Below are 25,612 nucleotides of genomic sequence, written 5' to 3'. Positions count from 1 at the left end.
CAGAATAGTACAATTTCAGGAGTGATATGGGTGGCTTGTCTGGAATGGTGATAGGGGGCATATACGGTGGTGATAATGCAAGGTTTTTTACTCTAATCCTGTATATATGGGCAAGGAGGGGGGAGAAGGGTTGGGAGAAGGGGAGGGGGTGAAATTGCACCAATTAGTTGCTCCAGAGTAAAGAGCAATTTGAAAATTACAAATAGTACAAACAGAAGTTACATATATATAAATTGTATACAACTGTCATTGGACCAGGAGTGTTCCGCATGAGCTTATACAGAAATTGCGCAAGAATTGTGAACAGTAAGGATTAAAAGAACACTATTAAAAAACTGTATGGTGGAAAATTAGATAAAGAATGAATAAAAGTGGTAATACCATATATAAATAGAAAAAATAAAAATTAAAAAATAAATAAAACAGAGTGAAATGAATGTTAGTCAGACTGTGCTTTGGCCTCTCCAAAACATAACCAAGTTTTCCGATCCAAAGGAGACACATATACACATATATATACGCACACAAACACACACCTACATACACACATATATATACATATATACGCATAAAATACATACAAAGATGGATAAAAAATATAATGAAATGATAAAAAATAATAAATAAAAAATAAAAAATAAAATAAAATAAAATATGCATTTAGTCATGTGTAGCATTGGTAAAAGATGTAATCTTTGCCAGATCCCTAATGTGCGGTTAGATGTTTTTTCGTATGTAGGGTGCTTAGAGAGATATAGACGGAAATATGTGGAAAATAGGGAAGGTCTTGTGGTGGAGGCTGTGTCTGTGCGTGTGTGCGCAGACCGTTCATGTTGGCGATGTGGGGATATAAGTAGCTTTTTCTGTGTTTTGTTTTCAACTGCATACACATACAAAAACATATGTATACATACATGAATACATATACATACATATACATAAATTTACAAATATCTCGCACCCACACTTTCTGATTATATTCTGTTCTTGGCATAGTGGTATTTAGAGGTTCTGGTTAGTAGTTTGAGTATTCGATCGATTCGTTTAATCCAAAAGGTGTTAATGTATTGAGGCGATAAATCCAGTGCATTTCTTTCTGGCAAAGTTGTTGATAAGAGGTGGTTATGTGTTCTATAGGTGAAACTCTGAGTGTGGATGGGTCCTTGTTATGTTTCTCTGAGTAATGACGGGATACGCTATGGGTTAAGACGCCTCGTCTGATGTTTGAGCGGTGCTCATTCATTCTTTCTCTGACTGTTTGTGTTGTTCTGCCGACATATTTTAATTTGCAAGGACAGGTTAGTAAATATATCACATGTTTTGTTCCACAATGTAGGTCTTGTTTGATGTTCCATGTTCCACTATGGCCTTCTTTCGGTGTATTGAGATGCAACTCTTTGGTCCCATGGGTGATCATGGTGCAACATAGGCACTTTTTGAGTTGGCATTTTCGTATCCCTATCTTACTTGTATTTTGGGTGGTCCCTAGTGGTAGGATCATTTTTTGCGTCTCTAGTTTGGGACAGGACGGGGCAATTAAATTCTTTAGAGTTTTTGCTCTTCTGAATGTAAGGGACGGTTGCCTGGGTAGGGAGTCTCTTAAGATTGGATCTTTAAGAAGGATACTCCAATGTTTATTCAGAATCTGTCTGATGTTTTTATGTTTGGCATTAAAACGGGTGATTAAGTTATATTGGTATTTCTCATTGGTTGTAATTTTTTTAGGTCGAGTGGGTTGGAGGGTGACTTTTTGGTTTAGGGTGCATACCTTCTTTGCGGTGGCATTGATTAGTCCCTTCGGATAGCCTTTTTCTTTGAATCTGTTTTTGATGATGTTTAATTGTTCCCTCATTACTTGGTCATTTGAGCAGTTTCTTCTGATCCTTTTCATTTGGCCAAATGGAATGTTGTTTTTCCATTTGGAGTAATGACAGCTGGAATATTCAAGATAGCTATTCGCATCGACTTTTTTGAAATGTGTTCTGGTTGTGATTTTGTTTGAGAGTGTTTTGATGTGTATGTCTAGGAATATAGCTTCCTGAGGGTCATATTCGGAGCTGAATTGTAAGCCCCAGTTGTTGGCGTTTAGCTCCTTGATGAAATTGACTATTTCATCTTTTCCTCCATCCCAAATTAGTATAATGTCATCAATGTATCTTTTATAAAAGATGATCTGGTTGTGGGAGAGGAGGCCTAACTTTTCTTCAAAAAGGCCTACAAAAAGGTTGGCATAAGAGGGCGCAAATTTTGTCCCCATTGCTGTCCCCTTTATTTGTAGATAAAAATTTTCGTTGAAGGTAAAGAAATTGTGGTGAAGGATGAAGTGGATGGACTTGAGAATGAAATCTTTTTGAACTGAGGGCATTTCATGATCCATGGATAAAAAATGTTCGATTGCTCGGAGGCCTAAATCATGTTGTATATTGCTGTATAGAGAGCTTACATCTAATGTTACCCAATGGTAATTGGTTTTCCATTGGACCGTGTCTAAAATACTGATTAGGTGTGAGGAATCTCGGAGATGTGAAGGAAGTTGGATGACAAATTTTTGCAGGAAAGTATCTACATAGGCCGATAGGTTGGATGTGAGGGAGTTGATGCCGGATATTATAGGTCTCCCTGGGGGATTTTCTAGGGATTTGTGTATCTTAGGTAGAAAATAAAAACGGGCTGTTGTGGGGTGATTATTATACAGGAACACTTTCTCTTTTTTGTTTATGATTCCAGAAGAGAAACCTGAGTCTATTAGTGACTGGAGATCCTTTTTAAAAATGGGTGTTGGGTCACTTGAAATAGTCCTGTAGTAGTGGTCATCCGACAGGATTCTATTGGCTTCTGCTAAGTAATAACTGCGGTCCATGATAACGACTCCTCCCCCTTTATCGGCGTTTTTTATGATTATGTCGTTATTACTCTTTAGGGCTTTTAGGGCTCTGCTCTCATGAGTTTTGAGATTTTGAGGGTGTTTGACGGATTGAGTTTTTGTTAGAGTTTTGAAATCTTCATGAACTAAATTAAAAAAAGTTTCTAAGTGGGGGCCTCTGCTTCCTAGGGGGTAAAAAGAGGATTTGGGTTTAAGGTTGGAGGGTAAAGGGGGTGGTTCATTGGAAGAGACCAGGCAAGCCTCCTCGGGAATGGTGGGGCTAGTGGCCTCGGGATTGTTGGTTGGAGGGTCAGGGTCCCCGTCTGTGAGATTTTTGATAGAGAAGTGTCTTTTCAAGGTAAGTTTTCTGACGAACTGGTTGAGATCGACGAATAGCTCAAAGGGGTCAGGATAGTAGGTGGGGCAAAAGGAAAGACCTTTACTAAGGAGTGATAGTTCGTCTTGTTTCAAAGGATATTTGGAGAGATTGAAGATTCCATTGGTTTTTGGTGTAATGGTGCTGTTGGTGGTTGGTGGACTGGCTGAGGGGGGTGGGTTTGAGCGTTCTGGTTGGGTTGGTTGGGTGACGGCTGTAGGTTCTTTGTTCTTTTGTTTTTTGGTGTGTCTATGTCTGCCTCCTCTGCATCCCCTTGTTCTTTTATTGGTCTTTTTCGTGTCATTGGTAGTGGGCTGAAGAATTGGGTGATTCTCCGATTCTGTGTAAGGGGGCTCGGGTTGGGGGTGTGGTTGGTGGGGGTGAAAAAAGGGGTCAGCAATTGTATGCTTGAGATTACTTTCTGGGTTGGTGTGGAAAAAGATGTTGCTGGTGGTCCTGGGGAGAGTGTTCCTAAAAAAGGACTTCCTGATAGATTGGAGGGTAAGGCTAAAAAAGTTTCTGACGGTGTGCTGGAAACGGAGTGGGTTGTTATGTTGGATAGATTACAATCCGCTGGTTGGTTCGGATTTGGTGAGACAGCGGAATCGGTGGGGTGTGTGGCATTGGATGGTGTGGGCGGAATGTTGGGTGTGGAATTGGTGGGTATTGTGGAGGATGAAACTGTATCACGTGTCGCAGGTGGGGGGTGGATGGCTGGGGAGGGAGGGACGTAGAGCTTCTTCTTAGATCCTTTTTGGGTGGATGGGACGGTGGCTAATAGTATGGGAGGGGTGTTAAGGATGGACACATGAGCCGAGTCTGGGGTGGCCCTGTTGGGAAGGGGACCTGTTAGAGGGGGTGAAACCTCATGTTTAGCGTGGTTTTGAGAGGGTGGTTGTAGAAGGGGATGTATTTTTGTTGGTGGAAATGGTGTTTTCCTATGTTGGGAGAAATTGGGATTTTTATAGTGATTTTTGTTGTAGAAGGTTCTGCCTCCAATCCAAGGTTTTTCGGTGTGGGGGGCTCTGGATGGTTTCAAAGCAGCAAGAGATGGTATGGGTCTGCTGGCTAAGTTGGTATTGGGATAGAGTGGTGTGGTGATGGGACGTACTAGTGAATGGTGGTCGGTGTGGTGGGAACGTTTATTTTCCCATGATCTGATCGTGTTGGTGTGGTAGTCTGTCAGGTCCCTGAATAATTTTCTACATTTTTTTGCGGCCTCATTGTATTCAAAGATTCTTAATGTATTGGTGGTAAGGCCTGATGGTGTGTCGGGGTTTGTGTCTAGGAGGTTTTTGAGTTGTGTCCCCAAATCTTTACATATCAATCTTCTTTTATTTATTAATAGATGGATGTAGTTTAGAGAACAGATATCGCTGGCTTCCAACCATGTTTTGACAAAGAGAGGATCCCTCTCAAAGGTTGGTTTGAGAGAAATTCTCAAACCTCTTGGTATGATTTTGAGGTGGAGATAGATACAGAGGAAGAACCAGTCAATCTCGTTCCTCAAAAAATCCTTAGCGATCCCCAACAGTGTTGTTTTGAAAGTCTTACTTTGTCCTTCTGGCGCTTTAAAGTTCGTAGGGAGTTGTGGATGTTCCTTGTGGATGTTCCGCCATGTGCAGGACTGGATATTCTCCGGCATTTGGACTTCTTCTACGGTCGGCATTCTTTTGATTTCTCTTTGGAGTCTTCCGAATAAATCCGGCAAATCCCTTTCAAAGTAGGTCCGTCCTAAGTCAGCCTCTGCTCCTCTGGTCGGCCGTTGGTCACCCATCGGCCGAACAAATATAAGACAGAGATATAGGGAAAAAAGAAGAGGGGATTAGTCACAAACTCTCTGGTGTCTAGAGAGTCTGGGATATCCAGGCAGGGCGCCAAGAGGAACGGACCGTTAGGTGGTGATATGATGTATCTAGGGTCCAAAATATATTTCGGATGAATACTTATTGATTTTTATTATTGTTGTTGTTCTTTTTTGTATATATTTATTAATATATTTTTTTGTGTGTAGGATGTTAGAGACTGCCACAGGTGTAATGTCCAGATAGAATTAATCTAAAGTGGACATGGTGCATGAAGGAAGAGACAAAACAAAAGAAAAAAGGAACCTGTATGCGGCGCCAAATCCCTCAGAGGTAGTCAGCTGCTTAATTTAGAATGGTAGAACAGTGGGTAATGGAGTGTCAAAACCAGCCGTCGTCTCATTCACTATTGAAAAATTCCAGATGCTTGTGCAACCCAGCAGGGTTACTTTTAGGATTAAATAGTGATGGTGAAATGAAGGTGGTATATTAGAAATACTATATTAAAAGTAGTATATTAAAAATAGTATATTAAAAATGCCTCAGTGGGAATTTTTCAATCAAGGTATTCCCTCTAGAAAAGAGTTTTCTAAAATGCAATATTTAGAAATGGAAATTTTCAAGTAAAAAACTTTAGAGTAAGAAAACTCACTTCACCCAGGAGGGGCAGGGTGGGATAAAGCACATAACACCCACTCTGCTTCCTCCTGCGCCTGGGTCGCCTAAACGATCGTCTGGAAATGAACGGCAGTCACAGCTGGAACGTCTGGTAAATTTCCTCTTTATTAGCACAGGGTAGGGTAAAGGTAAAGGTAGGCTCAACGCGTTTCGGGGTCACCAAGGATCCCCTTCATCAGGAGCATAAGTAAATTACAATCGTTCACATGTATTTATACTTAAAAAGAGCGGCAAAAACCTGTTTGCAGGGCATCGGCAGCGGGGAGAGGAAGTGATGTCACTTCCGGTATGCGTTCCAGAGTGGAGCGCATATTGGCCGGCTGAGTTTGAAATAGTTCCGGTTTGCGTTCCAGCGTGGAACGCACCGGAACCTAGGAGGTAAGAAGGCAAGCGCTTAGAAGGAAGTGACGTGGTTCGGAGTTGTGCTCCAGCTTAGAGCGCTTGGAGCGGCTGAGTAGTGAGTTCCGGTTTGCGTTCCACAGTGGAACGCAACGCAACTAATACAAGATAAATGCAGAATAGTACAATTTCAGGAGTGATATGGGTGGCTTGTCTGGAATGGTGATAGGGGGCATATACGGTGGTGATAATGCAAGGTTTTTTACTCTAATCCTGTATATATGGGCAAGGAGGGGGGAGAAGGGTTGGGAGAAGGGGAGGGGGTGAAATTGCACCAATTAGTTGCTCCAGAGTAAAGAGCAATTTGAAAATTACAAATAGTACAAACAGAAGTTACATATATATAAATTGTATACAACTGTCATTGGACCAGGAGTGTTCCGCATGAGCTTATACAGAAATTGCGCAAGAATTGTGAACAGTAAGGATTAAAAGAACACTATTAAAAAACTGTATGGTGGAAAATTAGATAAAGAATGAATAAAAGTGGTAATACCATATATAAATAGAAAAAATAAAAATTAAAAAATAAATAAAACAGAGTGAAATGAATGTTAGTCAGACTGTGCTTTGGCCTCTCCAAAACATAACCAAGTTTTCCGATCCAAAGGAGACACATATACACATATATATACGCACACAAACACACACCTACATACACACATATATATACATATATACGCATAAAATACATACAAAGATGGATAAAAAATATAATGAAATGATAAAAAATAATAAATAAAAAATAAAAAATAAAATAAAATAAAATATGCATTTAGTCATGTGTAGCATTGGTAAAAGATGTAATCTTTGCCAGATCCCTAATGTGCGGTTAGATGTTTTTTCGTATGTAGGGTGCTTAGAGAGATATAGACGGAAATATGTGGAAAATAGGGAAGGTCTTGTGGTGGAGGCTGTGTCTGTGCGTGTGTGCGCAGACCGTTCATGTTGGCGATGTGGGGATATAAGTAGCTTTTTCTGTGTTTTGTTTTCAACTGCATACACATACAAAAACATATGTATACATACATGAATACATATACATACATATACATAAATTTACAAATATCTCGCACCCACACTTTCTGATTATATTCTGTTCTTGGCATAGTGGTATTTAGAGGTTCTGGTTAGTAGTTTGAGTATTCGATCGATTCGTTTAATCCAAAAGGTGTTAATGTATTGAGGCGATAAATCCAGTGCATTTCTTTCTGGCAAAGTTGTTGATAAGAGGTGGTTATGAGTTCTATAGGTGAAACTCTGAGTGTGGATGGGTCCTTGTTATGTTTCTCTGAGTAATGACGGGATACGCTATGGGTTAAGACGCCTCGTCTGATGTTTGAGCGGTGCTCATTCATTCATTTGGGGACACAACTCAAAAACCTCCTAGACACAAACCCCGACACACCATCAGGCCTTACCACCAATACATTAAGAATCTTTGAATACAATGAGGCCGCAAAAAAATGTAGAAAATTATTCAGGGACCTGACAGACTACCACACCAACACGATCAGATCATGGGAAAATAAACGTTCCCACCACACCGACCACCATTCACTAGTACGTCCCATCACCACACCACTCTATCCCAATACCAACTTAGCCAGCAGACCCATACCATCTCTTGCTGCTTTGAAACCATCCAGAGCCCCCCACACCGAAAAACCTTGGATTGGAGGCAGAACCTTCTACAACAAAAATCACTATAAAAATCCCAATTTCTCCCAACATAGGAAAACACCATTTCCACCAACAAAAATACATCCCCTTCTACAACCACCCTCTCAAAACCACGCTAAACATGAGGTTTCACCCCCTCTAACAGGTCCCCTTCCCAACAGGGCCACCCCAGACTCGGCTCATGTGTCCATCCTCAACACCCCTCCCATACTATTAGCCACCGTCCCATCCACCCAAAAAGGATCTAAGAAGAAGCTCTACGTCCCTCCCTCCCCAGCCATCCACCCCCCACCTGCGACACGTGATACAGTTTCATCCTCCACAATACCCACCAATTCCACACCCAACATTCCGCCCACACCATCCAATGCCACACACCCCACCGATTCCGCTGTCTCACCAAATCCGAACCAACCAGCGGATTGTAATCTATCCAACATAACAACCCACTCCGTTTCCAGCACACCGTCAGAAACTTTTTTAGCCTTACCCTCCAATCTATCAGGAAGTCCTTTTTTAGGAACACTCTCCCCAGGACCACCAGCAACATCTTTTTCCACACCAACCCAGAAAGTAATCTCAAGCATACAATTGCTGACCCCTTTTTTCACCCCCACCAACCACACCCCCAACCCGAGCCCCCTTACACAGAATCGGAGAATCACCCAATTCTTCAGCCCACTACCAATGACACGAAAAAGACCAATAAAAGAACAAGGGGATGCAGAGGAGGCAGACATAGACACACCAAAAAACAAAAGAACAAAGAACCTACAGCCGTCACCCAACCAACCCAACCAGAACGCTCAAACCCACCCCCCTCAGCCAGTCCACCAACCACCAACAGCACCATTACACCAAAAACCAATGGAATCTTCAATCTCTCCAAATATCCTTTGAAACAAGACGAACTATCACTCCTTAGTAAAGGTCTTTCCTTTTGCCCCACCTACTATCCTGACCCCTTTGAGCTATTCGTCGATCTCAACCAGTTCGTCAGAAAACTTACCTTGAAAAGACACTTCTCTATCAAAAATCTCACAGACGGGGACCCTGACCCTCCAACCAACAATCCCGAGGCCACTAGCCCCACCATTCCCGAGGAGGCTTGCCTGGTCTCTTCCAATGAACCACCCCCTTTACCCTCCAACCTTAAACCCAAATCCTCTTTTTACCCCCTAGGAAGCAGAGGCCCCCACTTAGAAACTTTTTTTAATTTAGTTCATGAAGATTTCAAAACTCTAACAAAAACTCAATCCGTCAAACACCCTCAAAATCTCAAAACTCATGAGAGCAGAGCCCTAAAAGCCCTAAAGAGTAATAACGACATAATCATAAAAAACGCCGATAAAGGGGGAGGAGTCGTTATCATGGACCGCAGTTATTACTTAGCAGAAGCCAATAGAATCCTGTCGGATGACCACTACTACAGGACTATTTCAAGTGACCCAACACCCATTTTTAAAAAGGATCTCCAGTCACTAATAGACTCAGGTTTCTCTTCTGGAATCATAAACAAAAAAGAGAAAGTGTTCCTGTATAATAATCACCCCACAACAGCCCGTTTTTATTTTCTACCTAAGATACACAAATCCCTAGAAAATCCCCCAGGGAGACCTATAATATCCGGCATCAACTCCCTCACATCCAACCTATCGGCCTATGTAGATACTTTCCTGCAAAAATTTGTCATCCAACTTCCTTCACATCTCCGAGATTCCTCACACCTAATCAGTATTTTAGACACGGTCCAATGGAAAACCAATTACCATTGGGTAACATTAGATGTAAGCTCTCTATACAGCAATATACAACATGATTTAGGCCTCCGAGCAATCGAACATTTTTTATCCATGGATCATGAAATGCCCTCAGTTCAAAAAGATTTCATTCTCAAGTCCATCCACTTCATCCTTCACCACAATTTCTTTACCTTCAACGAAAATTTTTATCTACAAATAAAGGGGACAGCAATGGGGACAAAATTTGCGCCCTCTTATGCCAACCTTTTTGTAGGCCTTTTTGAAGAAAAGTTAGGCCTCCTCTCCCACAACCAGATCATCTTTTATAAAAGATACATTGATGACATTATACTAATTTGGGATGGAGGAAAAGATGAAATAGTCAATTTCATCAAGGAGCTAAACGCCAACAACTGGGGCCTACAATTCAGCTCCGAATATGACCCTCAGGAAGCTATATTCCTAGACATACACATCAAAACACTCTCAAACAAAATCACAACCAGAACACATTTCAAAAAAGTCGATGCGAATAGCTATCTTGAATATTCCAGCTGTCATTACTCCAAATGGAAAAACAACATTCCATTTGGCCAAATGAAAAGGATCAGAAGAAACTGCTCAAATGACCAAGTAATGAGGGAACAATTAAACATCATCAAAAACAGATTCAAAGAAAAAGGCTATCCGAAGGGACTAATCAATGCCACCGCAAAGAAGGTATGCACCCTAAACCAAAAAGTCACCCTCCAACCCACTCGACCTAAAAAAATTACAACCAATGAGAAATACCAATATAACTTAATCACCCGTTTTAATGCCAAACATAAAAACATCAGACAGATTCTGAATAAACATTGGAGTATCCTTCTTAAAGATCCAATCTTAAGAGACTCCCTACCCAGGCAACCGTCCCTTACATTCAGAAGAGCAAAAACTCTAAAGAATTTAATTGCCCCGTCCTGTCCCAAACTAGAGACGCAAAAAATGATCCTACCACTAGGGACCACCCAAAATACAAGTAAGATAGGGATACGAAAATGCCAACTCAAAAAGTGCCTATGTTGCACCATGATCACCCATGGGACCAAAGAGTTGCATCTCAATACACCGAAAGAAGGCCATAGTGGAACATGGAACATCAAACAAGACCTACATTGTGGAACAAAACATGTGATATATTTACTAACCTGTCCTTGCAAATTAAAATATGTCGGCAGAACAACACAAACAGTCAGAGAAAGAATGAATGAGCACCGCTCAAACATCAGACGAGGCGTCTTAACCCATAGCGTATCCCGTCATTACTCAGAGAAACATAACAAGGACCCATCCACACTCAGAGTTTCACCTATAGAACACATAACCACCTCTTATCAACAACTTTGCCAGAAAGAAATGCACTGGATTTATCGCCTCAATACATTAACACCTTTTGGATTAAACGAATCGATCGAATACTCAAACTACTAACCAGAACCTCTAAATACCACTATGCCAAGAACAGAATATAATCAGAAAGTGTGGGTGCGAGATATTTGTAAATTTATGTATATGTATGTATATGTATTCATGTATGTATACATATGTTTTTGTATGTGTATGCAGTTGAAAACAAAACACAGAAAAAGCTACTTATATCCCCACATCGCCAACATGAACGGTCTGCGCACACACGCACAGACACAGCCTCTGTTTCCTCCATCCCAAAGTTTCTAAGTGGGGGCCTCTGCTTCCTAGGGGGTAAAAAGAGGATTTGGGTTTAAGGTTGGAGGGTAAAGGGGGTGGTTCATTGGAAGAGACCAGGCAAGCCTCCTCGGGAATGGTGGGGCTAGTGGCCTCGGGATTGTTGGTTGGAGGGTCAGGGTCCCCGTCTGTGAGATTTTTGATAGAGAAGTGTCTTTTCAAGGTAAGTTTTCTGACGAACTGGTTGAGATCGACGAATAGCTCAAAGGGGTCAGGATAGTAGGTGGGGCAAAAGGAAAGACCTTTACTAAGGAGTGATAGTTCGTCTTGTTTCAAAGGATATTTGGAGAGATTGAAGATTCCATTGGTTTTTGGTGTAATGGTGCTGTTGGTGGTTGGTGGACTGGCTGAGGGGGGTGGGTTTGAGCGTTCTGGTTGGGTTGGTTGGGTGACGGCTGTAGGTTCTTTGTTCTTTTGTTTTTTGGTGTGTCTATGTCTGCCTCCTCTGCATCCCCTTGTTCTTTTATTGGTCTTTTTCGTGTCATTGGTAGTGGGCTGAAGAATTGGGTGATTCTCCGATTCTGTGTAAGGGGGCTCGGGTTGGGGGTGTGGTTGGTGGGGGTGAAAAAAGGGGTCAGCAATTGTATGCTTGAGATTACTTTCTGGGTTGGTGTGGAAAAAGATGTTGCTGGTGGTCCTGGGGAGAGTGTTCCTAAAAAAGGACTTCCTGATAGATTGGAGGGTAAGGCTAAAAAAGTTTCTGACGGTGTGCTGGAAACGGAGTGGGTTGTTATGTTGGATAGATTACAATCCGCTGGTTGGTTCGGATTTGGTGAGACAGCGGAATCGGTGGGGTGTGTGGCATTGGATGGTGTGGGCGGAATGTTGGGTGTGGAATTGGTGGGTATTGTGGAGGATGAAACTGTATCACGTGTCGCAGGTGGGGGGTGGATGGCTGGGGAGGGAGGGACGTAGAGCTTCTTCTTAGATCCTTTTTGGGTGGATGGGACGGTGGCTAATAGTATGGGAGGGGTGTTGAGGATGGACACATGAGCCGAGTCTGGGGTGGCCCTGTTGGGAAGGGGACCTGTTAGAGGGGGTGAAACCTCATGTTTAGCGTGGTTTTGAGAGGGTGGTTGTAGAAGGGGATGTATTTTTGTTGGTGGAAATGGTGTTTTCCTATGTTGGGAGAAATTGGGATTTTTATAGTGATTTTTGTTGTAGAAGGTTCTGCCTCCAATCCAAGGTTTTTCGGTGTGGGGGGCTCTGGATGGTTTCAAAGCAGCAAGAGATGGTATGGGTCTGCTGGCTAAGTTGGTATTGGGATAGAGTGGTGTGGTGATGGGACGTACTAGTGAATGGTGGTCGGTGTGGTGGGAACGTTTATTTTCCCATGATCTGATCGTGTTGGTGTGGTAGTCTGTCAGGTCCCTGAATAATTTTCTACATTTTTTTGCGGCCTCATTGTATTCAAAGATTCTTAATGTATTGGTGGTAAGGCCTGATGGTGTGTCGGGGTTTGTGTCTAGGAGGTTTTTGAGTTGTGTCCCCAAATGAATGAATGAGCACCGCTCAAACATCAGACGAGGCGTCTTAACCCATAGCGTATCCCGTCATTACTCAGAGAAACATAACAAGGACCCATCCACACTCAGAGTTTCACCTATAGAACACATAACCACCTCTTATCAACAACTTTGCCAGAAAGAAATGCACTGGATTTATCGCCTCAATACATTAACACCTTTTGGATTAAACGAATCGATCGAATACTCAAACTACTAACCAGAACCTCTAAATACCACTATGCCAAGAACAGAATATAATCAGAAAGTGTGGGTGCGAGATATTTGTAAATTTATGTATATGTATGTATATGTATTCATGTATGTATACATATGTTTTTGTATGTGTATGCAGTTGAAAACAAAACACAGAAAAAGCTACTTATATCCCCACATCGCCAACATGAACGGTCTGCGCACACACGCACAGACACAGCCTCCACCACAAGACCTTCCCTATTTTCCACATATTTCCGTCTATATCTCTCTAAGCACCCTACATACGAAAAAACATCTAACCGCACATTAGGGATCTGGCAAAGATTACATCTTTTACCAATGCTACACATGACTAAATGCATATTTTATTTTATTTTATTTTTTATTTTTTATTTTTTATTTATTATTTTTTATCATTTCATTATATTTTTTATCCATCTTTGTATGTATTTTATGCGTATATATGTATATATATGTGTGTATGTAGGTGTGTGTTTGTGTGCGTATATATATGTGTATATGTGTCTCCTTTGGATCGGAAAACTTGGTTATGTTTTGGAGAGGCCAAAGCACAGTCTGACTAACATTCATTTCACTCTGTTTTATTTATTTTTTAATTTTTATTTTTTCTATTTATATATGGTATTACCACTTTTATTCATTCTTTATCTAATTTTCCACCATACAGTTTTTTAATAGTGTTCTTTTAATCCTTACTGTTCACAATTCTTGCGCAATTTCTGTATAAGCTCATGCGGAACACTCCTGGTCCAATGACAGTTGTATACAATTTATATATATGTAACTTCTGTTTGTACTATTTGTAATTTTCAAATTGCTCTTTACTATGGAGCAACTAATTGGTGCAATTTCACCCCCTCCCCTTCTCCCAACCCTTCTCCCCCCTCCTTGCCCATATATACAGGATTAGAGTAAAAAACCTTGCATTATCACCACCGTATATGCCCCCTATCACCATTCCAGACAAGCCACCCATATCACTCCTGAAATTGTACTATTCTGCATTTATCTTGTATTAGTTGCGTTGCGTTCCACTGTGGAACGCAAACCGGAACTCACTACTCAGCCGCTCCAAGCGCTCTAAGCTGGAGCACAACTCCGAACCACGTCACTTCCTTCTAAGCGCTTGCCTTCTTACCTCCTAGGTTCCGGTGCGTTCCACGCTGGAACGCAAACCGGAACTATTTCAAACTCAGCCGGCCAATATGCGCTCCACTCTGGAACGCATACCGGAAGTGACATCACTTCCTCTCCCCGCTGCCGATGCCCTGCAAACAGGTTTTTGCCGCTCTTTTTAAGTATAAATACATGTGAACGATTGTAATTTACTTATGCTCCTGATGAAGGGGATCCTTGGTGACCCCGAAACGCGTTGAGCCTACCTTTACCTTTACCCTACCCTGTGCTAATAAAGAGGAAATTTACCAGACGTTCCAGCTGTGACTGCCGTTCATTTCCAGACGATCGTTTAGGCGACCCAGGCGCAGGAGGAAGCAGAGTGGGTGTTATGTGCTTTATCCCACCCTGCCCCTCCTGGGTGAAGTGAGTTTTCTTACTCTAAAGTTTTTTACTTGAAAATTTCCATTTCTAAATATTGCATTTTAGAAAACTCTTTTCTAGAGGGAATACCTTGATTGAAAAATTCCCACTGAGGCATTTTTAATATACTATTTTTAATATACTACTTTTAATATAGTATTTCTAATATACCACCTTCATTTCACCATCACTATTTAATCCTAAAAGTAACCCTGCTGGGTTGCACAAGCATCTGGAATTTTTCAATAGTGAATGAGACGACGGCTGGTTTTGACACTCCATTACCCACTGTTCTACCATTCTAAATTAAGCAGCTGACTACCTCTGAGGGATTTGGCGCCGCATACAGGTTCCTTTTTTCTTTTGTTTTGTCTCTTCCTTCATGCACCATGTCCACTTTAGATTAATTCTATCTGGACATTACACCTGTGGCAGCCTCTAACATCCTACACACAAAAAAATATATTAATAAATATATACAAAAAAGAACAACAACAATAATAAAAATCAATAAGTATTCATCCGAAATATATTTTGGACCCTAGATACATCATATCACCACCTAACGGTCCGTTCCTCTTGGCGCCCTGCCTGGATATCCCAGACTCTCTAGACACCAGAGAGTTTGTGACTAATCCCCTCTTCTTTTTTCCCTATATCTCTGAACTATGAGGGACCCAGTTCTGTCTGTGTAGCACCCCAAGTCTGGGGGTACTAAAAATTGTTTATTGTTATGCATTGTATTTCACTGTTTTTTTCCTGGCTATTACTACCAGCAAGGAGTATGTGGCAAAGGTTGGCAAGAACAGGGTTAACCACCCTGTTCCTCCCCACTTGGTAGAAGTGGGCTGGTCTTGCTTCCTGCCAGGAAGGAGAGTTCCTGTGTGGAGACAGACTGGAAAGGACACAGACTGCAGTGCTCCTGCTCTTCCAGAGAATCCTCCAAAGAGAACCATCACTAAGTAACCTGAAGTGAAGTCTTGCGAGGATAAAGACAGCAGAGTGAACTGCTAATTTCAGCTTCTACAGACACTACTGTAAAGTGAGGGAAACAGTGAAGCCACCCTTCAGCAAACAACTACTAGGGCAGAATCACCTGAGTGCAGAATTACCACCAACCAACCTGCCTCCATATTCTTACTGGTCCCAGAGAAAAATTGCACTAAAGCCTGCTGCTACTGTATGTATTTCCAGTTCTATGTTGCAGTTAATAAAATAGACTATGTTACATTTAAATTTGGCCCCATTCTTCAGTACTATATCTTTCATTACTACGGACCCCAGGGAGCGAAGACCTGAGCTAGGATGCTGTGACACTACAACACTACATCAGGCCACTACCACTCCCATCATCTACACTGGCTCCCAGAGGGGCTCGCTGCATCTGCTCAGTAAACCTGCTGTTTACACTACACTAGTGTCGCCCTAATAGCAGCTTATGTCTTACTGACACATTGCATACCGTATTAGCATACAGAAGTATGCTAATATATGATAAGTCTGGAATACAAAGTTATAAAATAAAAATCCCATAACGCAGTTTTCAAAAACGTAAATAATGTGATAAAAAAGGTTTAAAAATCACAAAAAAACTAAATATTGCCAATATTAGTATAAAAAAACATTTTATTATGCACACATGAAATAAAATAAATATATTAGGTATCCACATGACAGTAATAACCTAAATAATTAATTTATCCAGTTATTTTGTATGAAATATGTAAATATGTAAATATGAACGGCGTAAAAAAAACTTTTCTACTAAAAAAATATTATATATATTACACTGTAATTTATATTTGCCCATGAACAATGCCAAAAAATATTTCTCCTGTAAAAAAGAGGAATGGAGACGGAACAGAGGCAAACTGATGCATTCTGAGCGGATCTCACAAACGGAAAGCCAAAACGCTAGTGTGAAAGTAGCCTTAAAAGGTGAAACTAATATATGAGATAGACTCATTACATTCAAAGCGAGATACTGTATTTCAAGCCTTTATTTGTTATAATTTGGATCATTATGGCTTACAGCTTATGAAACACCAAAGTCACAATCTCAGGTACCCTTTGCTCAGGGGGTATGGATTAATTATCTGACTAGAGTGTGACACTTTGAGCCTAGAATATTGAACCTTTTCACAATATTCTCATTTTAAGTTTCATTAATGCAACTCCTGTTAAGTTGCATTACTGAAATAAATAACTTTTGCACGATATTCAAATTTTTCGAGTTTCAACTGCATATGTCTGAAATGCAGCAGCACCAGAAAAAAACTTTGAAAGGTAATAAACAGAAAAACTATGATGTTTAGTCAGCTAATCAAATGAATACTGTTTAGATGGATCCTGTGGTCCTTTCACTTTTTTGAGGACTGAGCTTTTTTTACATGATGCTGTTCTATCTTGTATTTAGCTTTGCAGAAGCTTTAGCATGTTATTATATATTATATAGCATATTGATAGCTACAGTTTTCAAGGTTCCTAGGAGCTTTGATTTTCCTATTATTATGGCATACCTGTTGTGTTGGAATTTCTCTTCTACCCTCTTATAGTGAATTCCATTACCAAAAAGAACTAAATACATAAGCCATAGCGTGAGTTTATATAATACGAATTACAAAGGGTGGGTGACACAATCAACCAATTAGAAAAATTTAGATCATAGGTAACCATGGCAATCAATGGCATAAGAAATTCCAGTAACCAGTGTCGTAGTTATTACCCAATACTGCCACGTCCCTTTTGAAGAATACAGCAGTCATTAATGATCTTGCTTTTTTACAAATTCAGATTTTAGGTCAATGTCAGCTTCCCGAGTCAAATATTTGAAATGGTTTGTACATATTTGTTCTAGTTAATATATAATCACAGTAATACATGTATTCTCAGATCTTCCCTTTTTCTGTTTTCCACATTCGACCTCCCATATTTAAAGAACTAAATGAACTAGTTAGGCCTCTTGCACACAAACTTTATTTTTTTCAGTTTACGTTCCGTTTTTGCAGATTCAGTTTGCGGTCCGTATGCGGAACCATTCATTTCAATAGTTCTGAAAAAAAAAAAAACGGAATGTACTCCATATGCATTCCGTTTCCGTATTTCCGTTCCGTTCAAAGATAGAACATTTCCTATTATTGCAGGATAAGATGTCGCACTAAGAAACCGGAACTCCAAAACGAGGTGCTCCTATCCTAACAAGAACACTCACTCGATAAATGGAAAAATGTATATACTGTATATATGGATAGGGCACTCTCAGAAATAAAGGACCATGCAAAGATACAGGAAATATGTTTATTTATGCTAAATATATGATCTACAATCAATAATAAAATAATAGCAGCATAATAGATGTGTTCAAATACACCACTCCTAAAACACCTGCTAGGTTGGTAGTGAATAAATACCAGCAGAATATAAACAGTGAATGCAAGCAGTAAAAATAGCAGCAAAATACGATCAAGGAAGGAGTGAATGCAAGTACCCCAAAATGCGTCTGGTGCCACATCCCCCGCAATTTGTGACCAGATACATTTACCAACTATCGACTGCAACCGACCCGGAAAAAGTGGGATTGAATATCTTCGAAAGTTACCTACGCGATTTGATGGCTAACACATAGAGGGACCGATACATCACTGGCCCACGTGTTGAATAACAGCCCGCCAGTGTGGTTTCCATTAAGAAGAAACTCCTGATACCTGAGTGCTACAACATCGCCGGCACAACGCAGGGAGCGAAAATATCCCAAGGTTCGGTAAAGTCTGTCTCGATAGAAGCTGGATTAAAGGTAAATAAATAATCGCTTGCAAGCTGTTTAGTAGCGGGACGCCGCTACCCATCCTGTTTCAGCGGGACGCCGCTTTATTCAGGAAAGTTTTCACAACGTTATTAACTATAAGCAATGTTTAAGGACGAATTGGTTTTGGTGGAATTAAGTAAAGAACTTTGAAGTTTTCTCATCGACCATAAGTAGTGGACACTATTGACTTCCGATTATTTTGCAGGTCGGTTTACTTGCAGTCCGAATTTTTGCAGCTTACCCGATTTCTATATCATCGAGTCATTGCTATTGGGACTGTTCATATTCGATTATATTGCTGCTACTTCCATTCGATTGTATTTTGCTGCTATTTTTACTGCTTGCATTCACTGTTTATATTCTGCTGGTATTTATACACTGCCAACAGAGCAGGTGTTTTAGGAGTGGTGTATTTGAACACATCGATTATGCTGCTATTATTTTATTCTTGATTGTCGATCATATACAGTATTTAGCATAAATAAACATATTTCCTGTATCTTTGCATGGTCCTTTATTTCTGAGAGTGCCCTATCCATATATATATACACATTTCCTATTATTGCCTGCAAATAACGTTCCGTGGCTCCATTCAAGTCAATGGTTCCGCAAAAAAAAACAGAATGCATCGGTATGTCTTCCGTATCCGTTCCGTTTTTGCGGAAACATTTATTTAAAATTTTCTGCCCAGCCCAATTTTTTTAGGTACTTACTGTTTAAACATTATTGTATGCTTCCATTTCCGTTTGCGATCCGCAAAAAACGGAACAAAAACAGAAACCAAACGGAAAAAACAGAAAGAAAGCGTAACGGAAACACTACTGAAACAAAAAAACTGATCAGTTTTAGTGTTGAGCGAACTTGTGTTTTAAGTTCGGCTTCTAAAGTTCGGGTTCGGGTTATCAAAGAATCGCGTTATGGATTCCGCTACCACGGACCATAAAAGAATTTAGAATCCATAACGCGATTCTTCGATAACCCGAACACGAACTTTAGACGCCGAACTTTGGCGGGGAGGAAATCAGATTGAAAGATTATCAAGAGCGGAATCCAGAAAAATATATGAATTCGGCAGCCTTCTACCGAGGGCCTTAAATGCCGAACTAGAAATCTTTGGCTTCCTATAACCACTTGGGTGGTCCGTTTGGGTGTCGATGCAGAGTTGCATGTCAGGCTGTTTTTCCAGCACTGCAACTCTCCCTCTACCCCACACGGGCCCCCCTCTTCCATCTATTTACGAAAGATTAGAGAATTGTGGATACAAACACTATGAAATATATCACAATAAACATAAGATATAAAATATGAAAAGTAAGGATCTCTTACAAAAATCCTTCATGACTCACTTCATAAATGTAATAATGCAGATATGAGACAAATAACACACCCATACCTAAAAAAACGCACCTATATCGCAAACAAACCGCAGGTATGGTTTTAATTGGAAATGGGACTCCAAAGAAACCGCACTCTAGAAAATATATCCCTTCTATATAAAACCTCAAATATTGGGCACGAAAAGTTATATTGAGACCCATATATTTTTTTCTGTGTTATCTTTTATATTTTTAGATTATATCTGTTTTTTCTACCCTAAATGTATGAGACAACACAATACAATCATGAATGGTACCCCTCTGCAAGGCAGAATATAACAATGGAAGGTCCAATATGAAAAATCTCAATGGACTATGTCTCTTGTATTAAATTGCAAACGTAGCACAAAAAACGCACTTTTACATGAAAAAAAAGCATCTAAACCGCAAACAAGCCGCAACTAAATAAAAAGATATCTACCATCAGATTTTCGATATAACCAAGATCCAGACCATATTTTCAGAAACACCATCGTCAACTATAAAATACATGAATTAATAGAATTGGGGTAATGCCACTGAGGAAGGGGAAAGTGTCTCCCTGAAACGCGTCTGGCGTGAATCTTGGACAAATACCCGAATCCAACAAGGAATATAGTGCACTATAATAAAGACGAATCCTTTATTTTTCAACGAAGGACCTCAATACGTCACCCCACCAGCACCTGGAAATAAAGACTCGTGACCCTTACACAGAACCATCACGTGACGAGGCAGCCGCGAGATACACGAGGGACGCCACCAACGCCGCAGCCGGGACACCGGCATACAAGCGGAAGAAAGATCGGCAACAAGTCCCATCAAACAGCGGTGCAGGCGGAGGTAAGCCCACACTTGTGGGTAAAATACTATGATATAAACTACCATGACATGAAGAGGTGAGGTGAGCGAAAGAAAGAAAACAACATTATCCACCCACCAAAAATTTTGTGTTTGCAGTTAGTTAAATTACAGCATCCTAATGATTGGAAATTGTGTACAGCCATCATAACAATAGTAGCAATCCCTTACTGAGTGTGTGGGAAGCTACTATACAAAGTATCTGCAGACCGGGATATTTTGTCATTTGAGATACTAATTATAAATTACCTGTTCTCGGACAATAACCTCTTTGACATGGAACAGTGCTAATATAGAGCAATATACAGCGATTTATCAACACAACCAGTGTGACTGTTGAAATACTTGCAGGAACTTTTTATAGGAATATTTTTAGAAGGTTGAATATATTGAGAGGAGTACCATCCAAAAAAGCGGAGACTGAATACACTATATTTTTTCTCCTACATACCAGTCCACATTTAACATCTAGGACTGACATTGGTCTATACCAGGAGACGCAGAAGAGAAGTTTTATTATCACCAGTCTCTGCCCTATTTCATTTTAATATTTACTATTTTATTTTGACAATTATTATATTGTGTTTTGAATCATTCCATTATTCATTTGTATTGTATTTGTCAGTGGATAGCATTTATTTATACACATATTCTATTGTTCCATGTATGTTATAACCCACTGTTTTTAAAGTAGTAACATATTGGATCACCAACCAGTTGACCAATTAATAAATAGTGTATTTTCCATATATGAGTGCCAATCCTATATTTTAATATAGACTAAACTAAACATTTGAGGGGTGTATAAAATTTGGATTAGAGCACCTATCCTGAGAAGGCGAAGGTGAGCGAATCTCTCTACTTACTACTTGACATTTCCTATTATTGCCTGCAAATCACGGCTCCATTCAAGTCAATGGTTCCGCAAAAAAAAACAGAATGCATCCGTATGTCTTCCGTATCCGTTCCGTTTTTGCGGAACCATTTATTGAAAATTTTCTGCCCAGCCCAATTTTTTTATGTACTTACTGTTTAAACATTATTGTATGCTTCCGTTTCCGTTTGCGATCCGCAAAAAAAGGATCAAAAACGGAAACCAAACAGAAAAAACGGAAAGAAAGCGGAACGGAAACACTACTGAAACAAAAAAAGGATCAGTTTTAGTGTTGAGCGAACTTGTGTTTTAAGTTCGGCTTCTAAAGTTCGGGTTCGGGTTATCGAAGAATCGCGTTATGGATTCCGCTACCACGGACCATAACAGAATTTAGAATCCATAAGGCGATTCTTCGATAACCCGAACACGAACTTTAGACGCCGAACTTAAAACACAAGTTTGCTCAACACTAATCAGTTTAAAGCGGACTGCAAAACCATACGTTCGTGAGAAGAGGCCTTATATTTTGATTTATTAAAATCTTCTACTGATAGATTGCATTGTGCATTGTGACATATATATATATATATATATATATATATATATATATATACTGTATATACACTCACCTAAAGAATTATTAGGAACACCATACTAATACAGTGTTGGACCCCCTTTTGCCTTCAGAACTGCCTTAATTCTACGTGGCATTGATTCAACAAGGTGCTGATAGCATTCTTTAGAAATGTTGGCCCATATTGATAGGATAGCATCTTGCAGTTGATGGAGATTTGAGGGATGCACATCCAGGGCACAAAACTCCCGTTCCACCATATCCCAAAGATGCTCTATTGGGTTGAGATCTGGTGACTGTGGGGGCCATTTTAGTACAGTGAACTCATTGTCATGTTCAAGAAACCAATTTGAAATGATTCGAGCTTTGTGACATGGTGCATTATCCTGCTGGAAGTAGCCATCAGAGGATGGATACATGTTCTCATTCTGTTTACGCCAAATTCGGACTCTACCATTTGAATGTCTCAACAGAAATCGAGACTCATCAGACCAGGCAACATTTTTCCAGTCTTCAACAGTCCAATTTTGGTGAGCTCGTGCAAATTGTAGCCTCTTTTTCCTATTTGTAGTGGAGATGAGTGGTACCCGGTGGGGTCTTCTGCTGTTGTAGCCCATCCGCCTCAAGGTTGTGCGTGTTGTGGCTTCACAAATGCTTTGCTGCATACCTCGGTTGTAACGAGTGGTTATTTCAGTCAACGTTGCTCTTCTATCAGCTTGAATCAGTCGGCCCATTCTCCTCTGACCTCTAGCATCCACAAGGCATTTTTGCCCACAGGACTGCCGCATACTGGATGTTTTTCCCTTTTCACACCATTCTTTGTAAACCCTAGAAATGGTTGTGCGTGAAAATCCCAGTAACTGAGCAGATTGTGAAATACTCAGACCGGCCCGTCTGGCACCAACAACCATGCCACGCTCAAAATTGCATAAATCACCTTTCTTTCCCATTCTGACATTCAGTTTGGAGTTCAGGAGATTGTCTTGACCAGGACCACACCCCTAAATGCATTGAAGCAACTGCCATGTGATTGGTTGACTAGATAATTGCATTAATGAGAAATAGAACAGGTGTTCCTAATAATTCTTTAGGTGAGTGTATATATATATATATATTTAGTACAAGAATACACCATTTTGATAACCCATTTGATTTCAAGGTCACCAGGAATGAGACAAGCTCTAGATTTATGTGGGACCTTAGATGGCAGAGACTTAGTGGGTCTCCTGTCCATCAAGCTGAGAAGCATGGTTAATTGAAATGCCTCTAACATATGTGATTTAGAAGGGCATTGTATAGTATATGTTCTTTCTTAAAGGATCTAAGGGTCTGTCTGCAAGAACCTCTTTAATATAATACAAAAATAGTTGTATAAATAGTATAGAAGCTCAATATTATTTTTGAAATTATCTAACCTCTTTCCAAATATCCAAACCCAAGAACACACCGATCCAAACACTAGGACTAGGCATACAGCTTATTGTACAAGGCAGTCAGTGAAACTGTACAATTCTTCCCACCCATGCTGACAGCTCACTTGCATGCGTAGTGACATCCGAATTGTCACCATTCAGCAGAGGGATAACTACTGGCTCTCCACCTTGTTAGACCCTCGCTACTGGTCCAAAATGGGGCCTTTTTTACACCCGCTGAGAGGGAGGACAAATTGAACTACTATCGAGACATCCTATGTAGTCAGTTGTCCGCTGCCTATCTGCGCCATCGTCTGACCGTGGGGGGGGGCCCTCTGCGCTCATGTTCCACTGCCATGGCTGCTGGGGGGTGGCAGGAGCAGTACCAGCTCCATTAGCAGCAGCCTGAGTCTAGAGTCACTTATGAGCAGCTTTCTTCACCCAAATAGTAGAACCTAAACCAGCAGGTGGTGGCATACTTGGAGTGTGATAGAGATGTGGCCATCATTCTTTGGATCAGCTAAGAAAGCTCCCATATACCCCAGCTCCCATCTTTTCCAGAGCATGAAGGTTCCATCCTACCCAAGATGACACACCTCCTTACTACGTCATAAATGCTGTTCTGCTGTTAGTGAAGACTCCTTTACAATATGGCGCTTACAGCTAGACTTTTACAACGGTCACATACCACAGTTAGTAAAACAATGCACAATGCGTACATGCCAAGTGTTATTTATTTTCTTATTTTCATATTTTAGCCAATGTAACAATGCCACGAGCCTCAGGGGGAATGCCCCTCTGATGTCTATATAACCTGCTTCACTTCCTGCAATAAGTGAGAATTTGCTTTGACCCCCGTGTGTGTCACAGTTATTTTCTTCAGTGCACGTAAAACCCTTGGGTTACTATTAATTTGGAGCAGTTGTCACGCCAGTGACAGGTTTGAGAAGGTCTGAAAGAATATCTGCACATTAGTTATCTGACAGCCTCTTTTGGTTTCACTTTGTCTGTGTGTTGCTGGTATGTCCACACCCCCTGTTCAGGTGTGGATCATGTGACCTTCACCTCCCTCTATTTAGTCTGACTTTACCCATCACTCCTTGCTCTGGATAGCTTCATTTGGTTTTTGGAAGAGCTGGAGTGTGGTTCATGGTGAAGTCCAGTTCGTTTTATAGGTGGTGACCCTTTTCCTTCCCTAGCAGTGAGGCCTAGTGTCTTTTCCCTTCCTTCTTGTTGTCCTTTGGTGTTCTCCCCTACAACATTATCCAGAGCCAATACCGCCATTTTTTGTTCTTATCTGTGCAGCTATGGATGCTATGACTGCACTGGTCAAACAGCTGCAAAATTTGACTTTGGAGTCCACAGGCTGCTGGTTCCGGTGGTGGGTTCCAGGCCTGCCCTGAACCAAAGGTATCTCTCTTGGACAGGTTTTCCGGGGGTAGTGACAATTTCATCCGGTTCAGGGAGTCGTGTAAATTATACTTTAGGTTGCGTCCATACTCTTCTGGGGATGAGTGTCAACGGGTGGGTATGATTATTTCATTGCTAAAAGAGGGCGCCCAATCTTGGGCTTTTTCTCTGCCGACCGGATCACCGTCCCTTCGGTGGGTAGATGAATTCTTTAGAGCCTTGGGTCTTATCTATGATGACCCGGATCGGATCTCTCAGGCCGAGACCAAGTTACGGGGTTTGCGGCAGGGAGAACGTTCTGCGGAGACCTATTGCTCAGAATTTAGGAGATGGGCTACGGATACAGAGTGGAACGATTCTGCTCTCCGTAGCCAATTCTGCCAGGGTCTCTCTGAGAGACTGCAGGACGCATTGGCTTTTCATGAAAATCCTGAGTCATTGGAAGAAGCTATGTCTCTTGCTGTACGTCTTGATAGACGCCTGAGGGAGAGATCTAGGGGTCCTCACCTTCAGGACGTACTGTCCAATAAGGGTACTGATTCCTTTGACACTTATGGTGGAGAGGCACGGGTGGTTGTGCCTTGCGATGAGCCTATGCAGTTAGGAGGAGCTACTCCTGGAACTATTGGCAAAAGCTTGGGTCATGTGAAAGGAGTCTGCTTTTGTTGTGGCAAGAAGGGTCTTTTGGTGAATATTTGTCCGTACTTACAGCATCAAGGTGTAAACAAAAAAAAAAAAAAACGTT

At 40.9% G+C, this 25,612-nt stretch overlaps 1 protein-coding gene across 5 annotated transcripts in view; it reads right to left on the bottom strand.

The window, feature by feature from the left end:
* The window catches only part of LOC121004054 (intelectin-1-like), a 64,709-nt gene extending 47,324 nt beyond the window's left edge, over positions 1-17,385 (bottom strand). Inside the window, exons 1-2 of one of the 5 annotated variants that reach the window (XM_040436114.1) lie at positions 17,309-17,385; positions 8,066-8,069 (exon numbers count right to left, since the gene is read on the bottom strand). In XM_040436114.1, the coding sequence (XP_040292048.1) occupies positions 8,066-8,069; positions 17,309-17,341 (37 nt within the window). In that variant the 5' untranslated portion in view covers positions 17,342-17,385. Of the gene's footprint in view, positions 1-8,065; positions 8,070-17,095; positions 17,149-17,301 lie in introns of those variants that run through there. The other 4 variants (XM_040436115.1, XM_040436113.1, XM_040436112.1 and 1 more) reach the window with 4 other exon arrangements.
* Between the last annotated feature and the right edge of the window lie 8,227 nt (positions 17,386-25,612).

The sequence above is a fragment of the Bufo bufo genome, chromosome 6 (genome assembly GCF_905171765.1).
Source record: "Bufo bufo chromosome 6, aBufBuf1.1, whole genome shotgun sequence".
Classification (NCBI taxonomy): Eukaryota; Metazoa; Chordata; class Amphibia; order Anura; family Bufonidae; genus Bufo; species Bufo bufo.
Note: the sequence above shows the minus strand (reverse complement) of the source record. Positions and strands in the feature narration are given on the sequence as shown.